Below are 27,994 nucleotides of genomic sequence, written 5' to 3' on the forward strand. Positions count from 1 at the left end.
ATGGCATCTTAGTCTCTAAGATTGAATAGGTAAGTGGCATCATCAGCTTTAGACATTTAATGATTAATACAAAATGTGATTTGAATTTCTTCAACATCTTAAGAGACTATGGTTTATTGTTTTCTATATTCTAAGAATAGTCTTAAAGCTACTTACATCTGGCTGAATAGCTTTAAACACCGGAACATCCATTAGTGTTATCTGACCCTGAAAGACAAGGGGATTTGGTTTGGTTTGAAAGGCAATATACAAATAAACAAATAAAATACAAATAAATAAATTTATTCAAAATAAAATAAATTTTCTACTCCATACTAAATTACTGAATGCAGAGCCTTTAAGAACTTAAAAAAGAATAGAAATTTTAGTCTTTGCACCATTAAATATAACTCCTAATTATTTCCTTCCTACGTAAGGCAGGAAAGGGGAAATACTTTGGCACTGCCATCCACAGATGGCTCAGAAGGCCTCTCAGCAAAAAACTAACAACCTGAGTTCAATCACTGGTCTCCACATGGCAGAGGCAAAGAACCAACTGTAAATTTGCCCTCTGGCCTGTACACATGCACTATGGCATATGAACCCCTTTCTCACACCAATAAACGAATGCATGTAATAAAAAACTGTTCAGGGCTGGAGAGATGGCTCAACGGTTAAGAGCACCGACTGCTCTGCCAGAGGTCCTGAGTTCAGTTCCCAGCAACCACATGGTGGCTCACAACCATCTGTAATGGGATCTGATGCCCTCTTCTAGTGTATCTGAAGACAGCTACAGTGTATATTTCACATATATTTAAAAAGTAAATACATTCCTTGAGTTCAAAACCAAAAAAAAGCAATGTATTCAGTTAATAAAAGGAGATAAACAAATCTCAATAGATGAACATTTATGTCAGCTAAAAAGATGTTCTAGATAATTTTATACTACTCATATTCAAATGGTTGAGAAGTCAGAGTTCTCAATCTTTAAATTTCAAATCAGTAAAAAAATAGTGAGCCTGTTCACAGTTGCTTGGTGAGTCAGCCCAGCAGCGATCACGTTGTCATCCCTCTGTTCCACACCGACAGGGTAACCAGCAGTTCACCCCTCACCCTGAGCTCACGCCCCATTCTTGTGCTATTCTCCAACAATTCCTAGATCCAGCTTTAAAAAACCTGTCTCCTTCTCCAAGGAGATCTATGAGGCCACAATTTCTAACTCAATGATGACGATGATATACGTAAATTACATGCAATAACTGGAAAGCAAGAGGCAGAAAGCTTACCGCGTATTCTTCTGGCGTAACCTTAAGCACGTCAAATACCACAGCATCAAAGCTTTTCTTCAATTCAGAGCCCTTCTCGCTTAATGACTCCGAGCTGCTACTTTTCTGACAGAATAGAAGAAGACACAGCCCTTAAACCTTGTCTCACAGCCACAGAAAGTAATCGGCCTTTAAAAACAGGAACTCAAGCTGAGTGGTGGTGGTGCACGCCTGTAATCCTAGCACTTGGGAGGCAGAGGCAGGTGGATTTCTGAATTCGAGACCAGCCTGGTCTACAGAGTGAGGTCCAGGACAACCAGGGCCACACAGAGAAACCCTGTCTCAAAAAACCAAAAAAAAAAAAAAAAAAAGACGGGAACTCTGGGGCTGACAGGAGAGTTGGCTGGTACGATGTCTGCTATAGAAACATGCAGATCTAACTTAGAGTCTCAGCATCCATGTAAATCTAGGTAGTGTGTGCACCCCTACAATCCCAGGGCTGGACAGTGAGTGTACAGAGATTAGAAGATCCAGAGCTTGCTAGCCAATCAGAATAGCTAAATTTTAATTAACTCCAGGTTCACTACTGCCAGTGTCCACACGCACATGGGCACACCACATGAACAAGCATGCATACACATACACACATGTACAAGCACGCACACACAACAGAGGAACTAAGAACACTATGTAAGAAAAGATGTAGAAAAGCTGAATAGAGCAGACTGCTTAGTTGGAGAAATGCTAATATAAAGCCAGGAATTTGAAAGCTGAAAGCTAATATTGAATTTGTGTTTTGGGGTTCCTATGTAAGTCACCCTTTTATATGTCTCTTCAAACAAACATTCTGATTTTACGTAGTTCTAACATGAGGTAAAGGAAACAGTGCCCATCCATAGCCATGCATCACTTAGCAATTCAGATACTGTCAATCACAGCTTACTCACACAATCTACAATGGCTGCAGCATGACCACAACACCATTGCTACACATGAAGTTGCTGTTGACCAAAGTGCCATCATGCAAGGCATGAGTCTCTAACTTTTTTTTTTTTTTTTTTTTTTTTTGGTTTTTTCAAGACAGGGTTTCTCTGTGTAGCCCTGGCTGTCCTGGAACTCACTCTGTAGACCAGGCTGGCCTCGAACTCAGAAATCCACCTGCCTCTGCCTCCCAAGTGCTGGGATTAAAGGCGTGCGCCACCACCGCCCTGCGAGTCTCTAACTTTTAAAACTAGGAGAAACAGAGAATATACTCTTGAAGCATATATTGAAAAAAAAATATAGAGGATGCCATTTATTAAATAATGGCATAAGCCATTGTATTTGTTAATATATGTTAATGTTAGTCCTGGTTACCACTAAATACAGGGAACTTAAGTGAAGAATTGCCTCTATCAGACTGGCCTGTGGGCATGTCTGTGGAGCATTTTCTTGACTGCTAATAGATATGGGAGGGCCCACCCCCCACCCTCCCCACACCCCACCCCTGCACTGAGGAAGGCACCACCCCTAGGCAAATGGATCTGGGCTGTAAGAAAGCTGGTAGCATACCTGGGAACAAGCCAGTAAGCAGCTTCCCTCCAAGGAATATACTTTAGCTCCTGCTGGCCTTCGCTCAGTCTGTAAACTGAAATACCCTTCCCTCCCCAAACTGCTTTTGGTCATTATTTATCTATCACCCCAACAGAAAGCAACCGCAAAAAACTGGTCTCATTAGAGTAGGGCTGCTGCTGTGACAGAGCTGACCATGTTGATTTGGGGAAGGATTTTGAATCTTTGGGCTGGAAAAGCCACTGAATACTCAGAATTTAAGGGTCTGTTCTATGGGAGCTTAGACAGTAGCAATGCTGAAAGAAAATGCAGACAATGATGCTTGTGAAGTCTGAACAAGGCATAGACTATCAGGGCTGCTCACAGAATACTCTGGATTAAGGATCTATAGGATAAACTTGTGCTGAAGAATAATCTGGGTCCTAGGAGTCCAGCATCACTGAGGCTAAATCTACTGGGAAGTATTTCCTTGAGGCCATCACACAGCGGGTGAGGCCATTACACAGAGGTTCAGCAGGCCAGCTTGAACCTCAAACCGGAAGCTGAACAATGTGTCAGAGTGCCCACATGGTACGGGGAGTTAAAGGAATAAAGAGGTCATGGTGAATAGTTGAAGCTTTCTCTGCACCACATGGTAGGGCTGATGTTCTTGCAGAGAATCCAGGCGTAGCCATTAGTAAAGGTGCAGCCTTAGTTGCAGCAGAAGCAACTGGTCTGGGGGGAGAACTAAGGCCTGGCACCATGGAGAATGGCTGAAGCCTGGGGCAGAAACCCTGGACCGTGTAAGGCTAGAGAAAGGGAGCTGCGCCCCAGTCGGCAGAGCTAGGCGTTATTCTCTGCTCTTGACTCGGGATGGAATGATAGAATAGGGCTCCAAGTTCCTACAGCCTTGACTTCCCCGCGGTGACAGACTGTAATCTGGATCTGTGAACCAAATAAGCACATTCTCCCTGAAGTAGCTTTTGTACAGGTATTTTATCACAGCAACAGGAAATGAAGATAGGAAACAGTACCAAAGTGGGTTTGATGCTGTGATAAACCTGACCACGTGGTTTGTAGGACTTTGTAACTATTTTGTAGGAGGAAATGTAAAGAGTTTGGAACTTTGGCCTGGAAATGCTACTGAACACTGTCACCAGAACTAAGTGGGCTGCTCTAGAGGAGGCCAGTTAGAGAGGAACACTGAGAGACAGAGTGGAGGCCCAGATCATGAGGCTTCGGGAAGGGACGAACACTCCTTGGAAACTGGACTGGGGTGTGTAGTATATTTTGGCAATGAATATAACTGCCTTTTGTCTATGTCCTGACTACTTGAGTGAAGTTCAATTTAAAGGTAATGAACTTGATGACAAATCCCTGGCCTAAAAGGCACAGATGGTGCTAAGGAGGACATCGGTTGGCTCAGGTTAAGTATTTTACCCAAAAACTTAGCACTTTTAAGGAAATCTGGATTGATAAGTTAACAAATCTAAAGCTTAAAATGAGGTACAGAATATATGTTTTTAACTGTACTACTGCCTTGCCACAGTAGAACTATTTAAAACATAGACCCTGTTGACCTCCCTTGTCATATAGAAAGCATATTAGCCTGAAGCCTAACATAACTCACTTACTTTTAGAAGAAACAATGTTTTATGCAAGTAAAAGGATCTGTTTTATCTGATAAATATTTGTACACTGCTTCCAGTGAATTATAGCAGGGGTCTATGGATACAGAGTTACAAATACACTGACCGAAGACACATCAGACATTTAAGAAATATGGTTATAATGTAACAAGTAAACACACAAACAATGTATGCCAGGGAAGGAAAACAATGAACACATTTATACAAGAAAATACAAGGGTTTTTTTTTTTTTTAAGTTACAGTTTCAAAAATAACTCCCATCTGTTTATAGGAAAAGGATTTGTTGAAAATACAGTATTTGAAATATATTTTGAAAGACAAATTTTCTTTTCTATGTGGAAGAAAAGGAATCATGGGAAAAAGAAAAAAATCCCATGTGTAAAAACTGACTCAAGCAAGTTGTAACAGAAGGGGGAAATGCTTATGAAACAACAACAGAAGTGATATTTATTCTCTGAACAGAATGTTAAATCTCCAACAGTACTAATGGAAATTAAGTCCACTAAAAAGAAAATCTGGAGGGCTGGGAAGACAGCTGGTAGGTTAAGTAGCCTAACCATGCTGGCATGAGGACCTGAACTTGGGCCCTAGGAGCCAAGTCAACAGCGGTCACCCTGTCACTGAGGTCCTGGGGCTGGCTGGCCAACTAGTCTGGCTGAACTAGTGAGCCCAGGGTTCGTGAAAGCCCCTATACTGGTCAGCTTTTACTGTCCAAGTTGACAAAAACAAGAATCATCTACGAAATGGAACAGCAATTAAGGAAGTGCCATACTGGATGTGGGCTGTCAGTGGAGAACTGAGTTGTCTTAACTGATGATTTATGGGGGCGGGCCCAGCACACTGAGATTGGCAGCATCTTCTGGGAAGAGGCTCGTGGGCCACTGTCACTACTCAGTCACCCTTTGCAAGGACCCTTGTACCATGAACATAGAAACTGATCAAAATGTAGGAAAACTGGAATCAAGGTTGGATGTCTCCTTTTGGAGACCACATGATTTTACGCCTTGGTGAGGTCAGTAGTGAATTTAGGGGGTTTCCTTCCCTGCTAATTGTCAGCCTAGGTGGACCTGGGCTGTCTATAAAAGCAAACTGAGCAAGGCCAGGGGGAACAAGCCAGTAAGCAGCATTTTCCCACAGGTTCTGCTTCAAGCTCCTATCTTCTCTCAATCATGGACCGTATACCAGACGGACTCTTTTCATCCCAAGTTAGTTTCAGTAAAAGCTTTCAATTGTCAGACCCCAAATAAAGTTTGAGCCTTGAGCAGGAATCTTGGCTTGGCTTCATGTTTCTCTTGTCCCCCTGTTTCCTATCCCCAGCTTTCCTTCCAGGGAACCTGAACTGTTCAAACGTAGCCGCAAGCGGCTGCAGTTTATCATAGCCAAAGAAAGCCAACTAGGACAGGCCCTGCTTGAGAACATAACAAGCAGAGAATGGCAAAGGCTAACAGGCACCACTGCCTCTGGCCTACACACAAAAGCACCAGTACATACACAACAGGTTAACAATATACCGAGGAGGGCACTGAGGCTAGTCCTGGCCGGAAAACTGGCCATGGGAGCATCTACGGTAACTAGCAGGTGTGAAGGCTAGTCCTGGTTGTCCACGTGACTATATCTGGAATGAACTACAATCCAGAAATGGAGAGCACACCTGTGATTCAGATCATGGCCCTGGAAGACACAGGCTTTTGATCTGGATCTTGACATGGGATGACATACACTTTTGATTCAGACCTTGAGGCACAGTGGCCATGAAAAGCTTAGGTCTAGGACTTTAATCCCATGAGACACAGGCATGGAGATCACTGAGGCCATCCTGGGACAGAGCAAGTTCTAAGTAAAGACAAGCTTAGGTCCAGGTGTGGTAGTACACACCTTTGATCTGGGCCATCCCTTCCTCTCAGGCCTACATAAGGACAATGGAAAAAGAAAGACTGCTCTTCGCCTGTTGGCACTTACTCCCCAGCACATCTGCCGGAACCTACTTCAGGATCCCAGCTGAGACTCCTAGACTCCTGGGACTGAGCAGCTACTAGATTCTTAGACTTCCCATTCAGAGCTGCCCATTGTTGGGTTAGTTGGACTGCAAACTATAAATCATTCCAAAAATGTTCCCTTAATATATAGAGACATTCTATAAGTTCTGTGACTCTAGAGAATCCTGACTACTACAGTAGGCTACAAAGAACCACCAGAAGTTTATGGAAAGTTTAAGAGCTGTATTTTAAAGAATATTAACTAGGGGCAGTAGAGATACATCAGTAGTTAAGAATGGACAGAATTCAGATCCCAGCACCTGTAACTCCACCTCTTTGTGACCTGACACCTCTCCTCCAAAGGAATTTGCACTCATGTGAAATACACACATACATGCACACACTACATAACAACTTCTAAAATAAAAGAATATTAATTACTATTAAATTTTAATTAAATGAATCAGGAAAAAACAAACAGAAAACTCAGGGCAGACACGGCAGCACATGGCTCTGATCTAAGCATCTGGAAGATCCTTGACTACACACTGGGCTTGAAGTGAGCCTGGGCTCCATGAGATGTGGCATTTTTAAATAAAACAAACATTTTTGAATAAATTTTACCCCTTCAGTGTGGGCAAGATCTGATGAATAAAATATGCAAAAAAGGAAGGGTATGACTTCTGTGATTACATCACATAAGATTATAATTTTGAATTTGCTGGCAGACTCTGTTGTGACAAAAGGGTGTGGTGCCCAAAGTCACTCAAGTAAACAAAACAACAGCAAAAAATCTATCTTTGCACAGGAAGCTATGAAACGGTCCTGCTACTCACAGATGTCAGAAAAGGGGTTGTCGGGCTTGTTGGTTAAGACTATTAAAGATCAATACAATCAGGGGACTGAGGAATCAAACAGTATTCTCGTCTATTACTGTAAGAAAAACCAAAAAAAAATGTAAGAAACACTAAAATTTTAAGGAAAGTACTTGAAATCTGTATGCAAAGCAATAAAAATGAAGAGGAAAAATAAAATCATATGAACGAAAGAACTGACTTCCTCCTTCAGTCTTAATGTCCATTTCAACTCTAAACTACATCAGCAACGCAAACCCTTCCTACTGCTTCCCAAACAGTAGTTCTGCTCTCCAACAGTGTTAAAGCCAAGGTCTCCAAGGTACCTGTGTGACTGAATATCCCAAAACAGCTTCTTTAACTACTAACCCCAATAAAAAGTTGTAAGCAATCATTATTTATTATTATTTTCAAGTATCTTAAAAAGATAAAATACTTGTATGATGTAATTAACATGTGAATGACAAAATTTAGTTTAAAAAACAAAAGATCAGGCATGGTAGTAGCTCATGTCCTTTAGTGCGAGCACTTGGGAGGTTGAAACAGGCAGACTGCTGGGACTTTGAGGTCAACACAGTCTACAAAGTGACTTCTAGGCCAGTCAAGGTTATACCATGAGACTCTGTTTCAAAACAAATTAATAAACACAAACCCTTAGAAATGGCCCTGTGGGTAAGCGAGCTTACTCTCTGAGCATGAGGTCCTGAGTTTGACTGCCCAGTGCCCGCCCAGCCTTGTCTCATGGCAGTAAAGCAAAGGTGGTAGAAAAAGACACCCTATGTCCTCCTGCTCCAGCCTCCACACGTACATGTCCAGGCACCGTGAGCTTCTACTCTCATATGCATACACCACACACACAGACAAATAATAGTCATCAGAAAAACAAATACCGCATATTCTTCTTGGATTATGAAAAATCCTATTTAAATATAAATACACATGTATGTATATTGAACATCAAAGTAGATGGGGACCAGTAAGGGGTAGAGAACGGTATCTATAGAGAAGGGAGAGCCTGGCGGTGGTGGCTCACACCTTTAATCCCAGCACTCAGGAGGCAGAGGCAAGCAGATCTCCAGTTCAAGGCCAGCCTGGTCTACAGACCAAATTCTAGGACAGCCAGGGCTACACAGAGAAATCCTACCTCAACAAGAGAGACAGGGGAGTAGAGAGAGGAGAAAATAGGAGGAGGTAAGAGGGGAGGGGTGAAAGAAAACCTACTGCATGTCTTTCTCATATACAGAGAACCTAGGTGTGTGTGTGTGTGTGTGTGTGTGTGTGTGTGTGTGTGTGTGTTTTAAAAGCCAAAGAATACTACTTGTAAGGAGAAGGAAACTAGCAAGTAGGGGAAAACAGAAGGGGACAAATATGACCAAGGTACAAAGACATAACAATAACATCTATTATTCTGTCTGATGACTAAGAAAGAGTAGTTGAAGACAAGCTGTAAAAGTGGTTAGTCCTTCGTTTCACTGATTTGAAAGTAACCAAAGGTAACCTTTGGAAGTTTAGAAAACAGCGTTATAAGGAGGGTGCTGGGTGCTGGCCTCACCTCGGCGAGAGCAGCTGCGATATTGACACTGCTGGCCTGCCCGTTCATCAGGTCCATGCTTTCCTCATCAGCCCCTGAGCCTACAGTGACGGCAACAGAGGTCCGATTACTTCATGTCCAAGGCCACAAATACATCATTCCTGTCGGAAAAAAACAAAGAAGAAATTAAAATGTGTGTCTTTCCTTATGTTCAACAAGACCCCCGTGCCCCTGGCACACCAGGGAAGCATGACTGTGCTTAGGTCTTTATTTTAGCCAAGCCACTGGCTTTTCTTTCCACCTTACTAAAATCACAATATTCACTTGAAAGTTTACTATCTTTCCTAAACACCACAGTATAATTTCTTCTTTTCTGTAAAATAACAGGATAAACAGACTTTAAGTCCATTTCCAAATTTAAATACCTATTTTTATCATAAAAGAAACTGTAAGTTGGGTATTCTACACTATTTACCTTACAAACTGAGTCTAAACTGCCCATGATACTCTACCAAGTCTATTACACCCTTTCTCTACAAAGCTCGGCTCTGCTGGACCTGCTGATGCAAGCCTGCTATCCCAGCTAGGCAGCAGTCTGAGGCAGGATGGTGGCAAACTCAAGGACAGACCAGACAACTCACTAGAGGGGAGAGGGGGCTGGGGAGACAGCTCTGTAGTGGAAAGCGTACAGCTAAGGATCTAGGTTCAATTCCCAGTACAGACTCCCCTCCAACTCCCAAAGAAACCATGAGCTCTGAAACAAGACACTTATAGTCTACATAGGAAGACAACAAGTCAACTTTTCTGTACTGACTCCTCACGTATAAAATGCACAACAATGAGTGTCTATTTCACAGAGCTGTGGTGAAGAACATGGAGCTCAAGTGTTTAAATACACTTCTGGCAATCAGAGTCTATCTGGTTGAGTATCCTAACACGAAAGGAATAAGAATGTTCCTCAGATGGACTAAAACATGCTCCTGGGGTTTCAAAAGCTTCAAAATTATAACTGCTGACAGCAACTTTCAAACACATGTTAAATTATCTTCATTTCTTCAGATTAGCCTTAGTACTTTTGAGGAACAAAACATCATTCTCCAATTTTTAAAATAAGCACATTTGAATTAATGGGATTTAGGAACCATTTACAGAATCAGTATGGAAATGAAGAGCACAAAACTTGCTTCTAGCTCACACGCTCTCACCACACAGGCTTCGTTCTCCTCACAAAACACTGCTAGGATGAGGCTGACACTTGTTGTACCTAAAAGAACAGCTTGTCCTGGGTACATACGGTGAGCTACATCTGTAACCCTGACCCTAGGAGGCAAAGTCAGAGGTCACAAGCCCAAGACCAGCCTAGACTACCCTGAAAGTTCCAGGCCAACCTGGGCTACACAGTGAGGCCCAATCTTAAACGAGTAAGTAGTACTTTAAAACCCAACTTTATAATGAATTATACATTAATGCAATTCAATCAGGTTTTCTTTGCCTGCTTCCAATTTTACTCCTGGGATAGAGGGAGTTTCGAAACTTCACCGTACTCTGCAAACCAGACTGGTCTAGAACTTTCTAGAGCCTAAGCTGATCTCTGATATTTTCTAGCAATAGCACTCAATTTGTAATGAAATGTTTTCAAATGATTTCCCACACTGATATATAACAAGAATCCATAAATCTAGAGAGCCCCCTAGTGTTAAGAAAAAGATTTTGATTTAATTGTTAAAAAAAAAGAAAAAAATTATATCTTTAATCTACATGTTAGAGATATAAATTTTATTACTATTTACTGAATAAAGGTAACACAGACTAAGAATAAGCATCAGTGCGCTTGAATTCGGTTTTCTTTACTTACTTTCAATCTCTCTGTGTGTCTATGTATGTGCGTATGTGTTTTAAACTAACTATAGAACTTAGGCTGGTCACAAATCCTCTTGCCTGGTTTTGCCTGGTTGTCATTAAAATATTTCATGAGTTATATTAAAATCCATTATATGAGAAACTAAAAAAAAGCATGGGTTTTTTATATGCATCTCAAGACAAATTAAGTGAGACAAATATATATTGTAGTTTATTTCATTTTCCTAGAAATATAAAGTGACACTCTCATTCATGACTACAAATATCACAATAACTTTTTTTGACATGTAAAAGGCTTTTTTTTTTTAAGATATTTTCTTTATTTACACTTCAAATGTTATCCCTTTTCCTGGTTTCCCCTCTGAAAACACCCTAACCCATCCCCCCTCCCCCTGCTCACCAATCTACCCCATTCCTGCTTCCCTGTCCTGACACTCCCCTACCCTGGGGCATCAAGCCTTCTCAGGACCAAGGGCCTCTTCTCCCTCTGATGTCCAACAAGGCCATCCTCTGCTACATATGCATCTGGAGCCATGGGTCTCTCCATGTGTACTCTTTGGTTGGTGGTTTAGTCCCTGGGAGCTCTGGGGGTACTGGTTGGTTCATATTGCTGTTCCTCCTATGGGGCTGCAAACCCCTTCAGCTCCTTGGGTCCTTTCTCTAGCTCCTTCATTGGGGACCCTATGATCAGTTCAATGGTTGGCTGAGAGTGTCTCCCTCTGTATTTGTCAGGCACTGGCAAAGTCTCTCAGGAGATAGCTACATCAGGTTCCTGTCAGCAAGCACTTGTTAGCATCCACAATAGTGTGTGGGTTTGGTAACTGTATATGGGATGGATCCCTAGGTGGGGCAGTCTCTGGATGGTCTTTCCTTCAGTCTCTGATCCACACTTTGTCTCTGTATCTCCTCCTGTGGGTATTTTGTTCCCCCTTCTAAGAAGGACCAGAGTATCCATGCTTTGGTCTTCCTTCTTCTTGAGTTTTGTTTGGTCTGTGAATTGAATCTTGGGTAGTCTAAGCTTCTGGGCTAATATCCATTTATCAGTGAGTGCATACTATGCGTGTTCTTTTGTGATTGGGTTACCTCACTCAGGACATTTTCTAGCTCCATCCATTTGCCTAAGAATTTCATGAATTCTCCGTTTTTAATAACTGAGTAGTATTCCACTGTGGAAATGTACCACATTTTCTCTATCCATTCCTCTGTTGAGGAACATCTAACTATTTTCTTAGTTAAATTCACTAATTTCAACTTACTCTCTTTTTTGCTTCTGAAGACATTTATTCTGGCTGTCTTCTGGTTTCTTCCAAACAAGCAATTTGAGCCCTTAGACAGGAAGCCTTGAGACGTATAGTCTTAGATTCTTGCTTCAGTTCACACACTAGAGCATCAAACTGCACGTGAGCAACAATTTAGCCTCCACAGCGGCCATCTTTTCAAGGGTTCTTCCAATACCAAACACTATTTTTCTTTTTCCTCTTAATAAAACACTGATGAAAAAATTCCCTATCAGCTGATCTGAGCGAACAGCTGCATATTATCGCCTTGGTATGTAACTAAATGTTATTTCCTTCAGCACCCGAGACTATGTATATACCCTTCTCTGTGTTGAGCACTACACTGTAACACCCCCACACTAGGGAGCACGACTTGTAGAGACTTGTAGATGTCACTGCTGGGTTTGCCAGATCCCGCTATGCTGTGACTTCTTGAATCATCAGCTCCTAGTCAAGCTTTAGTCGCTCTGACTAGGGAAGCCTCTAGACTTGAATCTAACAAGGTTTCTGTTGCCTCTCCATCTCTACTCCAGCTGCAATTACAGTTTATTCTAGTTTGAAGTTTATACAGAAAACTTTCAGTTTATACTGTTGGTTTTTATTCTTCAACACCACTAACTGTCAGCCTCACCCAGCTTCATGTATGTAATAATGTCTACTATTCAGTAACCAACTGTAATGTTGAGTATCTATGAACAGACCAAAATATGGGTGACTCTTTTCACAGAATGATCTACCGTCATGGTGACTGCTTTGCTGCAGCATTTGCATTATCTCCATGTCTGCAAGTCCCATAATCCCCAGTCTGACTCAAGTACTGTCAGGGTATCTGGAGTGAAGCAAACTGATTTCAGCTTTTAATAGAATTGATGTGGAAAGATATCCCATAATTTAAAAATATTGTATTTGCTTCAAAAAAAGGAAACCTTACATTGTAACTATTCAAATGGATCATTAAGTAAATACAAACCCGGACGCAGGTGAGAGCTCAGCCTGGATATGTAAGTTCAAAGACAGGAACCCACACTAAGATAGGAGAGACACCAACCCTTAGCACTGTTCTCCAGCCTGCACGAGTGACAAAAGGACACATGACAAGGGTGACATCAGTTCAGCAAGAGAAAGCAAACCCTTAGACTCTTCCATATTTAAATTATGACGGACAGCTTGTTTTCCTTCAACCTTTATTTTAAATAACAATTAAAGCTACGCTTTCTGCCACTCACAGGCATCCCAAAGGTGTGAGCAGCCTGCACACATGCAGACGCAAGCCGGAGTCTAACGCTTCGCCTTGTAATTTGTCATGAAAATGCTGTGTAACTGACACTGAACTGTTTAGGACAAAAGTTTAATAAGAAGTGCAGCTGTCTCTAAAAGCCATTTCTGGTACAGCACTACATGATTATCTTTGCTATTTATAGGTCACAAAAGTTCAATTTATTATGATAGAAATTTCAAAAGAATGAGTTCTGATAAAGATCTGGGCTATAAAAGGTTCCCTGCCTAACATCTACCACAAAAATGGCATTTTCACACTGTTTATTTTCTCTTTCCTTAATCATCTTTTAGTTTCTTGATGTTAAATGACATTAAAAACATTATCCTTCATCTTTGCATTCATGTATATATAACTTATTTCACATAATTATCTACAAAATACACACCTGTTGGAAGAAGGAGTAAATGCCTGAACAAAGCATAGGGCAAGATTATATAAACCAGACAAGCAGTGAAAGTACCGGAAATGGTATTTAAATATGACATGCAAGCCCACAAGATGACAGGAAGGATTTAGTCATTTAATTATCATGGATGATGAGCATTTCTAGCAACACAGTTGACAAGATAATCTAAAAACACACTGTGATTCCCAGTTGAAGAGAAAAGACAAGGCCACTAAAAACTAAAAATAGAACCAAGGCACACACTCTCTCCTTCCAACCCCATCCCCACCCATCTCCATTTGAAGCAGAGCCAGAGAGGTCAAAGTGTGGCCCATTGGTGGCAAAATGCTCTGGAGGAAAATTGTGCTGTGGCCTAGGAAGATGTGTATGTAAACTTATCTGTGTTGGCCTGGGCTTAATGTTGAGGTCAGAAGACAGTATCTACACCTAACATCCTTATTTCAGATACATATCACACAGACACAGAATCTGAATCTACATTACCATCATGGCCCAAGATCTTCAAGAAATCCACATTAAAATATGTTCACATGGCCAGTCATATCGCTGTGACTTTGAGGTCACTCTGGTCTACACAGAGAGCTCTAGGCCAGCAAGACTACATAGTAAGACCCTGCCTTAAAAATAAAGTTCACGACAGTTGTAATTCTTCAACACAGACAAACAGTAGAAACAAAATCTGATCGAGAAACACATAACAGTCAAAAAAAGAAAGCCTCATTGATGGACTCACTACAGAAGCACCGGCAGCTCTTGTGAGCACACAACCTACTGTAAACTAAAGGGGGCAACAGTGACTGCAATTACCTCTCACGCAAACCACCAGACAGAGCCTACCAGCACAAAGGACTAAAATCAGTGGCCTCCAAAGAAGGAAGGAATAAAGAGAAATAAGAGTTTAGAATAAAATTAAAATTCACTACAGAAGCAGCATGCGAAACTCTGTGTAAGAAGGAATTCACGAGGTAAGTAAACAGGAAAGTAACACACAAAGTGCGGTCCAGACAGGGAAGCCATGGAGGAAGTGAAAAGCAGAGTAAACCCTAAGCACCCTGAAAGCAGAGCCAAAGGAGGTGATGAGAGGCACAGGCAGAGGCTGTAGAGCTCCCAGAACTCAGAAGAGGGGAGGGGCTCATACTCAGGGCCACCCTAGGCAGGACGAACAAAACGAACCATATTCTTCATGTACTGCTTTAAACTGGCAAGGACTTCTTTTGAAAGTGATCTAAAAGGCCAATTACTTATGTAGGAACAACAAAACCCTGAGGATTTCATATCACCACCAGTAAGAAAGTAAGGGCTTCAAAGTGCCTAGAGAAAAAGCCATCGACTTAGAAATCCAGCCCGGTAAGAGGCGTAAGAGTGAGGAGGCCACACTGCTCTAGCAGGAGACTGGTACCCAGAGCCCACACCTCCACCCGCAGCTGCCCGTCCGTCTCCTGCACTCACATGCCCACACCACTCCCCACTACACATGCACACACAACTACAAACAAATTTTCTTGAGAGGGAGAACCAGGGTTGGGGGTCACTGGCAGGAGCACAGTGGCAGAGCTCTTGCTTACCAAGCACAGGACCCTGAGTTTGGTTCGCAGCTGGGGCAGGGTGGGGGTGGGGGAATGACAAAAACATTTTCAGAGGATTAGTGTACCACGAAATACTTCAGAGAGCAAGAAAACATGAAAAACTATCTCCTGTTTAAGTTTACACCAACTGGAAGAAAACTCTGGAGTAGAAATAGCTATTTTAACCATGATTAAGATGACTTAATATTTTTAGAGCTTCACCAAAGAGTGAGCACAAATGAAGGGGAACCTAAAAGTTTGCCCTACTCTGATCGAACTTAAAATATGGCTAGGAATGAAAGGAGCAAGAAAAACAAACAAACTACTGTATTATATGACTCAGTTTCAAGAATCAGATGATTTCTAAAAAAGTAGGTATTTAAGATTATAAAGGAAGACAAGCCAAAGAGTAAGAGGAAATCAAAACCACGATGAGACAGTAGAAACAATACAAACACACAAATTTTGAAGAAGATATGACACAGAACCCTGGCCTGCCACACATGAAGGACCTCTGATGAGCTCTGGGCAGGCTCAAAGCAGCAGAGCTGTACAAGTCTCAATAGTCCAGCAGAGAAATAAATGTAGGCTAGCAGAGACAGGTACTGGGAACCATCTGTAACAGTTTCTGTAAGGAAGTAATAGTAGAAAGCAGTTACCTGTCATTAAGACAAAACTGACATGCAAGTTCTTTCCCATCAATGTTCTGAAATCTCTTCTCTTCAGAACCCTCCTTTAGATGCTTTTGCTATAAACCACGCATGTCCACACTCCACCACGCACGTTCACACTCCACCACGCACGTCCACACTCCACCACGCACGTCCACACTCCACCACGCATGTCCACACCCCACCACGCATGTCCACACTCCACCACGCACGTCCACACTCCACCACGCACGTCCACACCCCACCACGCATGTCCACACCCCACCACGCAAGTCCACACCCTAGCCTTTTGACTTCAGCTTTCCTCATACATTGTCACTGCACCTAACTCAGAATTCTTGGTCACACAGAAAACAGTCTCTAACAGGTAATATCAAAAAGAAAATAATGTAATTTATCTGAATCTACGAATAATTTCACACTGCCCTCCTTGCTTAGGGGGTCAAATAAAATGGTAAAAACAAACAAACAAACAAAAACAGTGTAAAAACAAGGACTGTGGAGCTTCAATTATAGGTCTAACCAAGTATGTTTCACTGAGCAAATTATCTGTTTAGGGGAAAGGAGGTGAATTTACATACTTAATAAGAACACTAAGTCTCCAGCATGTCGTATACCTATGCAGTTCTAAACGGCTGTCTCTTCAGGGTGCTGACCTCTGATGTTGGGAACTGACTTCTAAGTCCAGCTGAGCCTCCCTCAGCTCTAGCGCTTGAGGACTAGAAATGGTTCAAACCTCAGAGTTTCTCAAATATCAGAATACTTACACAGATGATACCAGTTGAATAACTTTAAGTTTCCTATGTTGAAGTGTTTTAAATCTTCTAAGGATACTTAGTATCTATAAATTAACCATGTTATCAGTTTATTCAAATATATAAAATGTATTCTCAGTTCAGGACTAAAAGGTCAATTATCCTTGGCATGAAATGTAAAAATATAAGCTGTACTTAAGTCTAAATCTGAGTAGCAAGAATTTCAAACAATGGTGACAGTTCTCATGGATACGTGCACACCCTGAAACTGTGAGAGAGCGAGTTCTGGACAGACTCCCATTGCTTGAAGCCAACCATAATGACAGGGCTAGCAACTGCACACACCACCCAAGAAGCGAAAGGGGGAAACGCTGGTGATGTTAAGTGAATCTACTACATGTTTAGAGTATCATGTCAGAACAACTAAATACACCATTATCCAGGAAGTTTTACTCACTAAATGATTGTTTAAGTTAAAATAACTATTTATTCTTTAAACTTGTTTCTAAATGTTTAAGGCATACATTTACAAAGTCTGAGAAAGGAGGTTTTCAAAACTAAGTCAGCATATTAAACTAGAAGGGAGGGGATAAAGACAGCAGGAAGTGCTTCTTTTACCTATAGCCAAAGAGCACATGGTACTAAGGCAAAACATCACCAATGTGGGGGCACACTGGAACATCACCAGCCAGCCTGGGGCACACGGGTCCATCACTAGCCTGGGGCACATTGGTCCATCAACAGCATGAGGCACATGTCCATAAATACCCCCCCCACACACACATATACATATACTTGTAATTTAAAATAACAAAAGAATTCTTTTAAAAATGATATAGACTGAGCAGTTTTTATTTGTGCATTTACATAATTTATATGTGTAATACTATGTTCAGCTATTACTAGAAAAAGAAGCCATGAGTACAAAGGGATATATAGGAAGGAAGACAAAGGGAAATAATTATAATTTCAAAAAATAAAAGAAATAAATTTTTGAAAAAAGAACTCTAACCTCTATACCAGAACATGCACATAGGTTAGCTATAAATAGGTGCTCTAAACATTATTTTACTATGTCGTTTTGCTGGGAGTTTATACATTCTGGTCAGGTTCTGTACTCAAGACTGACTCTTAGAAAGCCACTTAACTCACAATACTATGTACTTGAGTTTTTTTTTTTTTTTTTTAGGCATGCTTATATAATACTAGCAATCAAAGCATGAACACAACCCAATTGAATCCTAAGTAGATTTAAATGTCTAGCAAGAGTGTGCTGCTGTGGAATTGTGAGGGAACATAAAGGCGTGGGAGGAAAGATGAGTACTATCAGTTCTCCCAGGTCTCCAGCTCGCTACCTATGTATGTGTCTTGGGACTTCTCAGTCTCTCTGACTACAGGGCCAACTCCTTAATGAATGCATACGTATACATGTTGTACATATATGTATAAAATAAGATGTATTAAAATAGCTTTACATATATATGAAAATCTTCTATTAAATATATACATAATAATTTTAAAGAGATATATACACACACACGTGTGTGTGTGTGTGTGTGTGTGTGTGTGTGTGTCTGTCTGTCTGTCTGTCTATCTTCTTGGTTGTTTCTGTGGAGAATCTTGGTATGCTATTCTTATAATTTCACTTCTAATTTGAAACTATTTCCAAATATATATGAAAGGAAATTAAATTCTCCTGAATTACAAAACTCTTCACCTTGAAAATTTCAGTTATCTAAGCAAGCTGTCTTTAACAGTTTAGTAAAAAGCACAGCTCTTACCAACAGATGGCGATAGAGATCACTTGTTCAGTAACATGAACAGCCAGCCAGAATGTGCTCATGAATGGCTTTTTTGGACTGAGTTACATATATACAAGCATTTTTGCCTGAAGCAAAAGGAAAGAATAGCAGAGATGAATATTACTGAAAAGTTAAAGGTATTTTAAATATCTCAGCTCGGCTGTATTTCAAACCCCAGATCCTTCGGTCATTTGATGCCCCTCATTCCCAGGCTGATCCTCAGCCCTTCTCCTGTTCCCAATGGAGAACCTTAGCTGCAAAACCTTGCTGTAAAGTGAGAAAAATACTGTAGCTTTCAAATGTGTTAAGATGAACGGAAGAGAAATAAAGAAAAGAGTAAAACATATTTGCTAATCCACTGCGTCATTCCATTTCAAAGATTTTACGTGAGAGCACCAACCCAATGCTGAGGTCATATATTAGCCGATCGATCAATAATGGGTTACCAACAGAGATGGGTTTTCACTGTACATCTGTTTGCCAATCCTTGGCACTTTCTGCATAGCCAGACCATCTTTCCTTACCAATTCTTTCTCATATGCTCAACTGCTGTGAAAATGACAGAGTGGCAGGAGATAAATAATTAGTCTGTCTGTCTCTCTCTCTTTTGATGGCAGCTCACTACAAGAACAGACAATACAGTTAATAGTATAAACAAAGGCTAAGAGAAGCAAAAATCTCTATTAAAAGATTGGCAATAGTCTGAATGTAACAGGGAGCAAAATTCAAGAAAGAAATTAGAAGTATGAGGACCGAGTGTGGAGAATCGATATAAAGGGTGATCACAGTCTGTCACAGAACTGGAGGCCTGAACTTTATCCTGCCCCCCAGTAAGGATGAGTTCTTGTAAATGCACTGCTAGCTGACAAGCTAGCAAATTTGACTTAGAAAGTTAAAATACAGAGATAAAGACACTGGAAACTGTCAGTCATTCCAACAAGTGGATACCTTTATGATGACTTAAGTACAAATACAATAAACCCTTGAAACTATGAGGGATCTGTCCCAAAACACCTTGGAAGATCCCCACCTTTGAAAATACTATAATGGCGCACAAAGCATTAAGGTATAATTACTTTTCCTTTTAGTCTTACAAATAGTTAATGATTCTAAGAAGTCGGAAATGACACATATTTACTTTTAGATTTCTTTCACTGTGAATTACCTCCATCAAAGGTTACTACACAGAAGAACATTTTAATAAAACATACTGGAATGTGCCTTACTGGGCAATAGACTCTGGGTTCAAATCTCTGCTCAGTACAAATTATAAATTACCATGTGTTACACTCTCCTAGTCATTACATTTCTCCTAGAACGGTGAAAACCATGGCCTCAATACATGAGAGCTAGAGATCTAGTCCACCAGTATCTAACTAACCAAATTAACACTCCATTCCCTTACGTTAGCCATCCCATTAACTAAGATTGGGTGCTTGTTTCTTGGCAGTCCTGGGAGTGAGCCTGTAGCATCAGGTATGCAAGGCAAGCACTTTACCACTCAGCTGCAGGTAAAGCCCTCCACTAATTTAAAATTACCAAACTGGGTGTGTAGACATATGCCTATAATCCCAGGATGTGGGAGACGGGGTGGGAGACAAGAGCTAGTCTTGGCTATATAATAAGCTCAAGTATGAAACCCTATCTCAAAAAAGGGGAAAGGAGGCGGGGGGGGGGGGGGTTGCAAAATAAATGGGGCTTCTATGGGTCCAGATTCAACCAGCTCTAACATATGAGGAAAAATTGCACTGGACATGCTTATTTATTTTTATCATTCCCTAAACAATACACTGTCACTATTTTGTGCAGCATTTGCATTGAGTTATACATTGTAAATAATCTAGAGCTTAGGAAGATCTGCACCAGGCTATATGAAATTCTGTAACATTTTATTTTCTTTTGATAGCCTTCCCATGTTGCCAGGCTAACCTTGAATTTACAATCTTCTCATCTCTACTTTTAACCTGAGATTTTAGGCCATCATGTCCAGCTACTGCACTATTTAAAACAGGATACTTGAAGATCTGCAGACTTTGGTAACTGAAAATACTAGGGAAGGAATTACTATGCTTATATAATTTATAGTGTACACACACACACAAACACACACACACACAGCTTAAATTAATCTCAGCTGAGGGATTCCTCCTAGCAGCAGACGGTTCAGTGGGTAAAGTGCTTGTCACACAAGTATGAGGACCTAAGTCCAGATCTCTGACAGCCACACAAAGCCCTCAGGCATGCTGCTAACACAAGCGCTGGAAAGGCAGAGACAGGCAGATTTCTGGAGCTCGCCAGCCAGTCAAGGAGTTCCAGGTCAGTGAGAGATCCTGTCTTTAAAAATTAGGGAAGAAAATGAGGAAGACACCTGGTCTTCATATATGGCATAAGCGCAAAGGTATATCAATTAGTCATTAGGAAAATGTAAATTAAGCCTCCGTTTGATACTACTACAACACATTGGTGGCTGTGATTCTGAGATGAAGCTCTAGACTGTCTTTATTGAGCACTGAGAACCAGCTCTCTGACGATGCATTCACTTCTGGTCTTGTTATGACGGAGAAAACAGTTGACTGCATAGACAGTGAGGTGTTTTGGACACTGGAACACTGTCCTTTATTGGTTCTAAGAGCCCTCTAAAGTAAATACTAACACACAAATGGTAAAGTGGGGTTGCAGGGCCTAGGGGGAGAAGCTCTCAATAGTCTCTAGAAAGTTCCACTTCTCATCTTCTTCACCTCCCACCAAAGGAAGGCTTCTCTGTCACATTTCATTTACTAGAACTCCTTCAGATTTGTCTGCCAAAGAGAAAATGTCAGGGTATTCATAGAAAAATCTTACATCTTAGATGACTCTTAGCAAGTAGAATCTATGCAGAGACATGCAGAATATAAATTTATGTGTAATGGCCACCAGGGCTCAGTCTCAAACCTGGCACAGAAGGCTAACTGAAGTGCCTATTAGCATATCACAGCAGACACAGGCTGCCAGGTTCTCCTAGTACCCCTCAACCCCCTCCCATGACAGGGTCCTCCTGGATGGCAAACCCTACCTCCTACCCTGAACTAATCCAGGGGCTGGACTGCTCTTCTCCCAGCTCCGTTCCCTATATAACCCAGCCATTCTGGCTATGCCAGTCCTTTAACCCACTTCTGGCCTCCTGGTCTCCGGATTCTCCTCCCTCCTCTCCTCAGGGTCATGCACATTCTGGACTCTCCCAGATGTTTGCCTCTGGCTGTGCTCTTCCTCACGTCTACAGCAAACTCTCCTCCACCAGGCCTAGGAGCAGCAGTCAGGTCCTCTTCTTACTTTCTCTATCACCCACCAGGGGAAAATGTTGTATAAAGCCTTAAGAGTGGATAAAATGGCATGTACAGTTCTTTGGAGAGAGGAAAGGAGGGTGCATATATGTACCCTCCTTTATACACACTCAGCAGACCTCAGCAGACTGCTGTGAGGCCCCTGCTATGGGAATAATTATGTGTTCTTCTCTGAGAAAGCTCAGAGAAGATCAGGAAAGATCAGGAGAGATGTCCCAGGCCACCAGACAGATGGTCCAATATGGTTTTTTTTAAAAAGTGTACTGAATACACATTTGCAAAAATCCTTATGTTTGTGGACATACAGCTTTAGAAGATTTTCTAAAGGGAAGAAATTAATAAAAATCAGTCAAAAATTGTATCCCGAGTGACGGGAATTGGAGAGGGAGAGAAGTATGCCACAGTAATTTTATTTTAGAAAGTTATTTAAGCCACATATGCAAGTGATAAGTTAGAGAGGGAACCTTAAAAGCAGAGAAAGCAGACCGCCCTCCGCCTTGCTCCAAATGTGGAGGGAAGGCCTAATTCAGGCCTATTTTCAAAGGTAACCTTGCCAGAATTTGCTATCTGCATGTGGGCTGTGTAAGGGATGAAGAGGCTAAGACTGTTCTATCATCAGCAGTCACGCTATTTGCTTACTCCACATCCCCATCAACAGGAAGGAATGTACAGGTAAATGCAACTGTTTTCTTCCATTTGCAATTGTCTACCTGAGGGGAACCAGCAAAGACAAGAGCGCTGACACCACAGCAGGAAGCCTCGGTGGAACATTCACCCGTGCACAGCCCTCGGAGCTTTCACCCCAGGGCACTGAGTAGTCAGAGATCCACAACAGCACTGCACCCTACAGAGTCTGCCACTCCTGCTCTAAAGCAAGGTCTAGGGACAAACATGGCCGTGATGTGACAGAAGAGAACACAGGACTCTCAGCGTATACCAACCATCTGCAGTAGCAGCAAGCTCCAGTTACCATCCCAATCACACTTAACTCACAAACTCCTGGGAGTCACTACCCCCAATAAGCAAGGCCTGAGGGCTCGGGGCCTCAACCAGTCACCAGCGGTCCCTAATCTTCCTCTCACCTCTACCTTGCTCTTTTAAATTGGTAAAAGATAATAGATAGTATGCTATATATTTCAAACAGCTAGAGCAAAGGAGTTTGGATATTTTTACCACCAAAAAAATAAATAATAGAGAGAACCAGATTTACACAACATGTACATTACTGAATACCAGGATACCTCAGCAAATAGGTAAAAGTTTCTTTTTTTAAAGATCAGTTAAAACTAAATTTTGTAACTTATATAAAAAAGAAAAAACTGCCAGGCAGTGGTGGTGCATGCCTGTAATCCCAGCACTTGGGAGGCAGAGACAGGTGAATTTCTGAGTTTGAGGCCAGCCAGGGCTATACTGAGAAACCCTGTCTCAAGAGAAAAAGAGGGGGGGAGGGAGGAACGGGGGCAGATAAAAAGAAGAGTGTCTGATCTGAGAATGGAGTCCTGGCCTATTTATGAAATACCAACACAAACCTGACTAAAGAGGCCTTTTTGATTCATCAGTCTTAAATACAAATTTCATGCTTGAAACAGTCACTAATTATTTCAAAACCAAAATTACACCTCAGCCCACAGTTTAAAACGAGGCTGTACTGACAGGCCTCTGTTGAACAAGGTTGGGGAATTCCCTGCATGAGGGGTGACTTCTCACAAGCTAGGAAATCACTGCAATGCAGAAGAGCTACCTGACATGGTTATTTTATGAATCCAAGTCTCTGAAATACATTATCCATACACTCCCGCCCAGACCCGACACACAACTTCTCAGAAATATATTATCCATATACCCCCCCCCCAGACCCGACACACAACCTCTCAGAAATATATTATCCACACACACCCCCAGACCCGACACACAACCTCTCCAAAGGCTTGGCTTTGCGGCTTGTTCTGCCAATTACCAGACTCGGCACAGGAATGCATGAGGACAGGAGTCAGCTGACTTCCTCAGCCTTTCTTACCTCAAGCCCCAGCAGTGGAACTGGTTAGTCTTTGCTGAGGACTCTGCTTCACACAGTAGACTGCTTGGTGGTACATACTGCCTCTCTCCTCTAGATGCCAATGATAACTATAAAAGCCCAATGTCCTCCGGAAGACACAGGGCCCCAACTGCAAACAGGGTTTGCACAGAGGCAGGCTTCGAACTTCGCTCCATTCACTTCAGCCACCTGGTGCGGGGAGCACCAAGAAGAATATGCACTCTCGCCAGGCTCTTTCTCCTAAAAACACGAGTTCAAGTTTTTCCTACTTTGTATATATTTAAATAATTATGGGAAAGGTACAATAATTTTATCCATCTTATACCATTTCACAGCCACAGAAGTAGCTTTATCGCATAATTTCTTAAACTTTTTAAAAACAACTTGCAATATTGGCAGGAGTGATGATGGCCCATCCTTTAATCCCAACACTCCTGAGGCTACAGCAGGAGGACCACCGTGAGTTCAAGGCCACACTGGAGATCCAGGACTGGCTGGCTACAAAGGATCTTTTGTATCTCAAAAACCCATGGGGGGGGGGGGGAAGAAATAGAAAGAGAGGGAAGGGAAGAAAGATAGATTTTGAGACTTTACACACAGGTAACATGCATGAAAAACCTCCACCTCTACAATGAAAACAGTGAGCACGCTCAGTCCCCCAAAGGTCAGGTTTCTCACACTCAGCCTAGCTAGACTTGCAGTGGTTCTCAACCTGGGGTCAAACAACCCCCCATTCACACTGGAAAACAGATTCACAATTCAAAACAGCAGCAAAATTACACTTATGAAACAACAAAACTTTATGGTTGGGGGTCACCACGACACAAGGCGCTGTATTAAGGGTCGCAGCGTTAGGAAGGTTGAGAGCCACTGCTCTACAGTCATCTTCACTGCTGGCTGTCTTTTCTCACACTCCTATGCCTGCCGCCTGGTCCCGTGGACGGTCCCGATGGTCAGTTCATTGGCTCACCTACATACGCACGAGCACGTGGAGCTATTACAAACAGGGTGCTGTGAGCACTCCGGGTAAAGGTCCGCTATGGCCATCAAATATCTGGGAGTGAAATAACTGGAGAAAATCTTAGTAACCGTCTCCTAAGGAGGCTGTACCATGGTAGGCCCAAACACAACGTACAGAATCCTAGTTTTCTCTCACATGCTTGGCATGAACGGGGTTCCATGGTGCTAGCTTACTATGATTTTAATTTTCATTTTGCTAGTGAGTAACTATTTCAATTAACATAAAAGCATCTCTTCACACAGTTTACCTTTTTGGTGATGTGCCTATAAAGCATTTGGCACATTTTTTAAAATCAGGTTGTTGGTTGGTCCCGAGTGTTTCGGGGTTCTTTAAACATTTTACAACTCCTAGAAACTTAATCTCTCGTTTTCCAGTATGGTTTTTTTTTCAGTCATGTAACAAAATGTCACACACTTATTCTGATAAAACTAATAAAAACTAATGCGCCACAGTGCCATTTATCTGGTGTATAACTTTGGGCAAGTTGATTCCTCATTCTGTGCTTCAATTTCTCCAATAACGCTAACAGTACTTCACCAAGTTACCATGAAAAGCCACTGAGTTAATACCAATGAAATACACAGACCATCAGGACACATGGAAGACCCTAGTGTCACCCTGTGCTGAGGGGCTGGGGTAGGCTGTTGTCACTGTAACACACAAACGTGACGGAGAGGTGGGAAAGATAGAAAAACTGAGCTGTGCGTGAGCAAGGGACAGAGACAGAGCTGGAGACCTGATGGAGGTAACAGGTAGAGGGCTGCTGGGTACAGTCGTCCAGGCAGTGTGCACCAGCCTGGGGCTTATGTACTAGACCCAACCACAACCTGCTACCTGGCCACCAAATCCCCCTGGCTCTGGGCAGCAATGGAACCAGGAATGAGGAAAGCTTCACTTTCTGGGTTGGACCTCCTCGTGAAGGACCACTGTTGACACTCTCTGATGTGAGTGGCAAGTTTACCCAGTAAAGGCCATGTTGAGGCCTGTGGCCTGTTCAGGTGCTGAGGGCCATACGTGGACAGTGGGTCTGATACAGCCAGGGGCCGTTTTGACGTCTGAAGCCCATGTTACTACCAAAGCCCACACAGGGTCTGAGGCCTGGCTGCTGCCTGAAGCCATATTAATGTTGGTAGATATGGGAAAGCTGGCCCTGCCCCTCCCAGACCACCACACAAAGCTCTTCTCAGTAGCTTCTGGAGTAGGCTGAGACACACTCATTCTTTCTGGGGAGCTGGCCACTAGGAATTTGACCATCCTCCAGCGGGTACATGGACAACACGAAGGGACTTGCTTTTTCCTTTTTGGGGGGAAGGGAGCAGGAGTCACAGGGGAGTGGGGCAGACATGGGAAGACTGGGAGGTGAGCACAATTGGAGTGCGTGAGGTGAGAGTCTAAAATAATTAAAAATCAATTTTAACAAAAGCATTGAATACATTTTAATAATATAATTAATACACCCCCAATCAAAAAAAAAATCACATAGAACACCACCATGTATCTATTTAGTGCTCAATAAACAGCAAGTTCTGGTGATCACACTATGTACTACTTTTTGAAATACGTGACTGCAGGTAAATAACCTCCAGTTAAACAATGGGAAAAAAGAAAGAAAGAAAACCTAAGTGCCTCGAAGTGCATTATATAAAGATGCATGTTCCTTTTTGGACCCCACCCTGTGCAGACAGACAGACTGTTAGAAGGGCTTGGCATCTATCACTCTCAAGTCACCTGTGAAGCAGAGTGCTGGGAGTAAGCTCACGTCACAGCGAAGCGAGAGGAAGCTGAATGACCTGAACCTAGACTAGGGAGTGGCTCATGCCGGTAATCCCATTGCTTGAAAAGCTGAGGCAGGAGGACTACTTGAATGTTACACAGTGAGTTCTAGGTCAGCCTCAGCTACAGTAAGACTCTGTCATTCACAAACACAATAAAACAAAACTTTACTGACTTAATATAGTTGTTAAAAGAGCCAGAATTTTAAAGCTAAAACTCTGGTATTAAAGCTGACAATCTTTGAGGGTGGATGGTAGGAAGTTGAAATGGTCTCAAAAGCAGTAGTGTGCAAGCTAGGTTTATGGCAACTTGAAGAGTCATTTTGAAAAGAGAGACTCTCAACTGACAAATGACTCCAAAAGATACGCCTCTAGGAAAGTTGGTAGTGCATTTTCTTGATTAGTGATTGCTGGAGAAAGACCAACCACGGAGGATGGTGTCGTTCATGGGCAGGTGGTCTTGGGCTGAGTAAGTCAGGGGAACCACCCAGCAAGCAGCACTGCCTGTGGCCTCTCCATCCGTCCCTGCCTCCAGGTGCCTGCCCTGCTTGAGCACCTGTCCTGACTTCCCTTAGTGAGGAACTGTTGTCTGAAGTGTAAACTGAAAAAAACCTTTCCCAAGTTGCTATTGGTCATAGTGTTATCACAACAACAGAAAGTAACTAAGACAGGATTCACTAAAGAATAGTAACAGAAGCCAGGCGGTGGTAGCACACGCCTGTAATCCTAGCACTCTGGGAGGCAGAGGCAGGTGGATTTCTGAGTTCGAGGACAGCCTGGTCTACAGAGTGAGTTCCAGGACAGCCAGGGCTATACAGAGAAACCCTGTCTTGAAAAAACCAAATCCAAAAAAACAAAAAACAAACAAACAAAAGAATAGTAACAGAAAACCAGAACGCTTCATCACATGTCCTGTACCTTTCTTTCAGAATATGTAACTCGCGCTTGTCTGGGGACATGTCCAACTCTTTTCTGCTTATCAAACAGCTTCCTCATCACCTTTAAATGTCTTGTAATTCAGCTTCTAATTAGAATTACTTTCATTCCAAAAACTAGTCTTTATAGGACTCTAATAATGCAGCCTTTCAGCTTCAGTTCACACAGCCCGAGAGCAAATGAACTCCATGTTTATTATAACTGATGGTACTTTTCCTAACAACCTCATATTGTCACACAGCTTTAGCCATTGTTAGTGGCCTTTAAGTCAAATGTCCACTGAGAACCATCTACTGCAATACAGTTTTATACGCCATTAACCATAGCTATGGCGTTCTAGAGTGTACTGTAGAAAAGGCAGATTCACTTCACAGGGACATAGGCAGGCCAGAATGATAATCAGCATGTCTGAGACACTGAGTCAGATAAACCACTAATCTGGAGCTCAAACATCCTGCCAGTCTTTCTAATCTGTTTAGTTATAGTAAGTGAGCAGCTATAAATACACAT

The 27,994-nt window shown here is 42.1% G+C and overlaps 1 protein-coding gene across 10 annotated transcripts in view; it reads right to left on the reverse strand.

The window, feature by feature from the left end:
* Positions 1–27,994, reverse strand: part of Ralgps2 (Ral GEF with PH domain and SH3 binding motif 2) — a 126,726-nt gene that overhangs the window by 87,350 nt on the left and 11,382 nt on the right. For 9 of the 10 annotated variants that reach the window (XM_052200592.1, XM_052200585.1, XM_052200593.1 and 6 more), the window contains 3 exons: positions 8,807–8,946; positions 1,266–1,370; positions 157–207 (listed from right to left, as the gene is read on the reverse strand). In XM_052200592.1, the coding sequence (XP_052056552.1) occupies positions 157–207; positions 1,266–1,370; positions 8,807–8,863 (213 nt within the window). In that variant the 5' untranslated portion in view covers positions 8,864–8,946. Of the gene's footprint in view, positions 1–156; positions 208–1,265; positions 1,371–8,806; positions 8,947–11,901; positions 11,926–27,994 lie in introns of those variants that run through there. The other variant, XM_052200591.1, reaches the window with a different exon arrangement.

This window comes from Apodemus sylvaticus, chromosome 12 (genome assembly GCF_947179515.1).
Source record: "Apodemus sylvaticus chromosome 12, mApoSyl1.1, whole genome shotgun sequence".
Classification (NCBI taxonomy): domain Eukaryota; kingdom Metazoa; phylum Chordata; class Mammalia; order Rodentia; family Muridae; genus Apodemus; species Apodemus sylvaticus.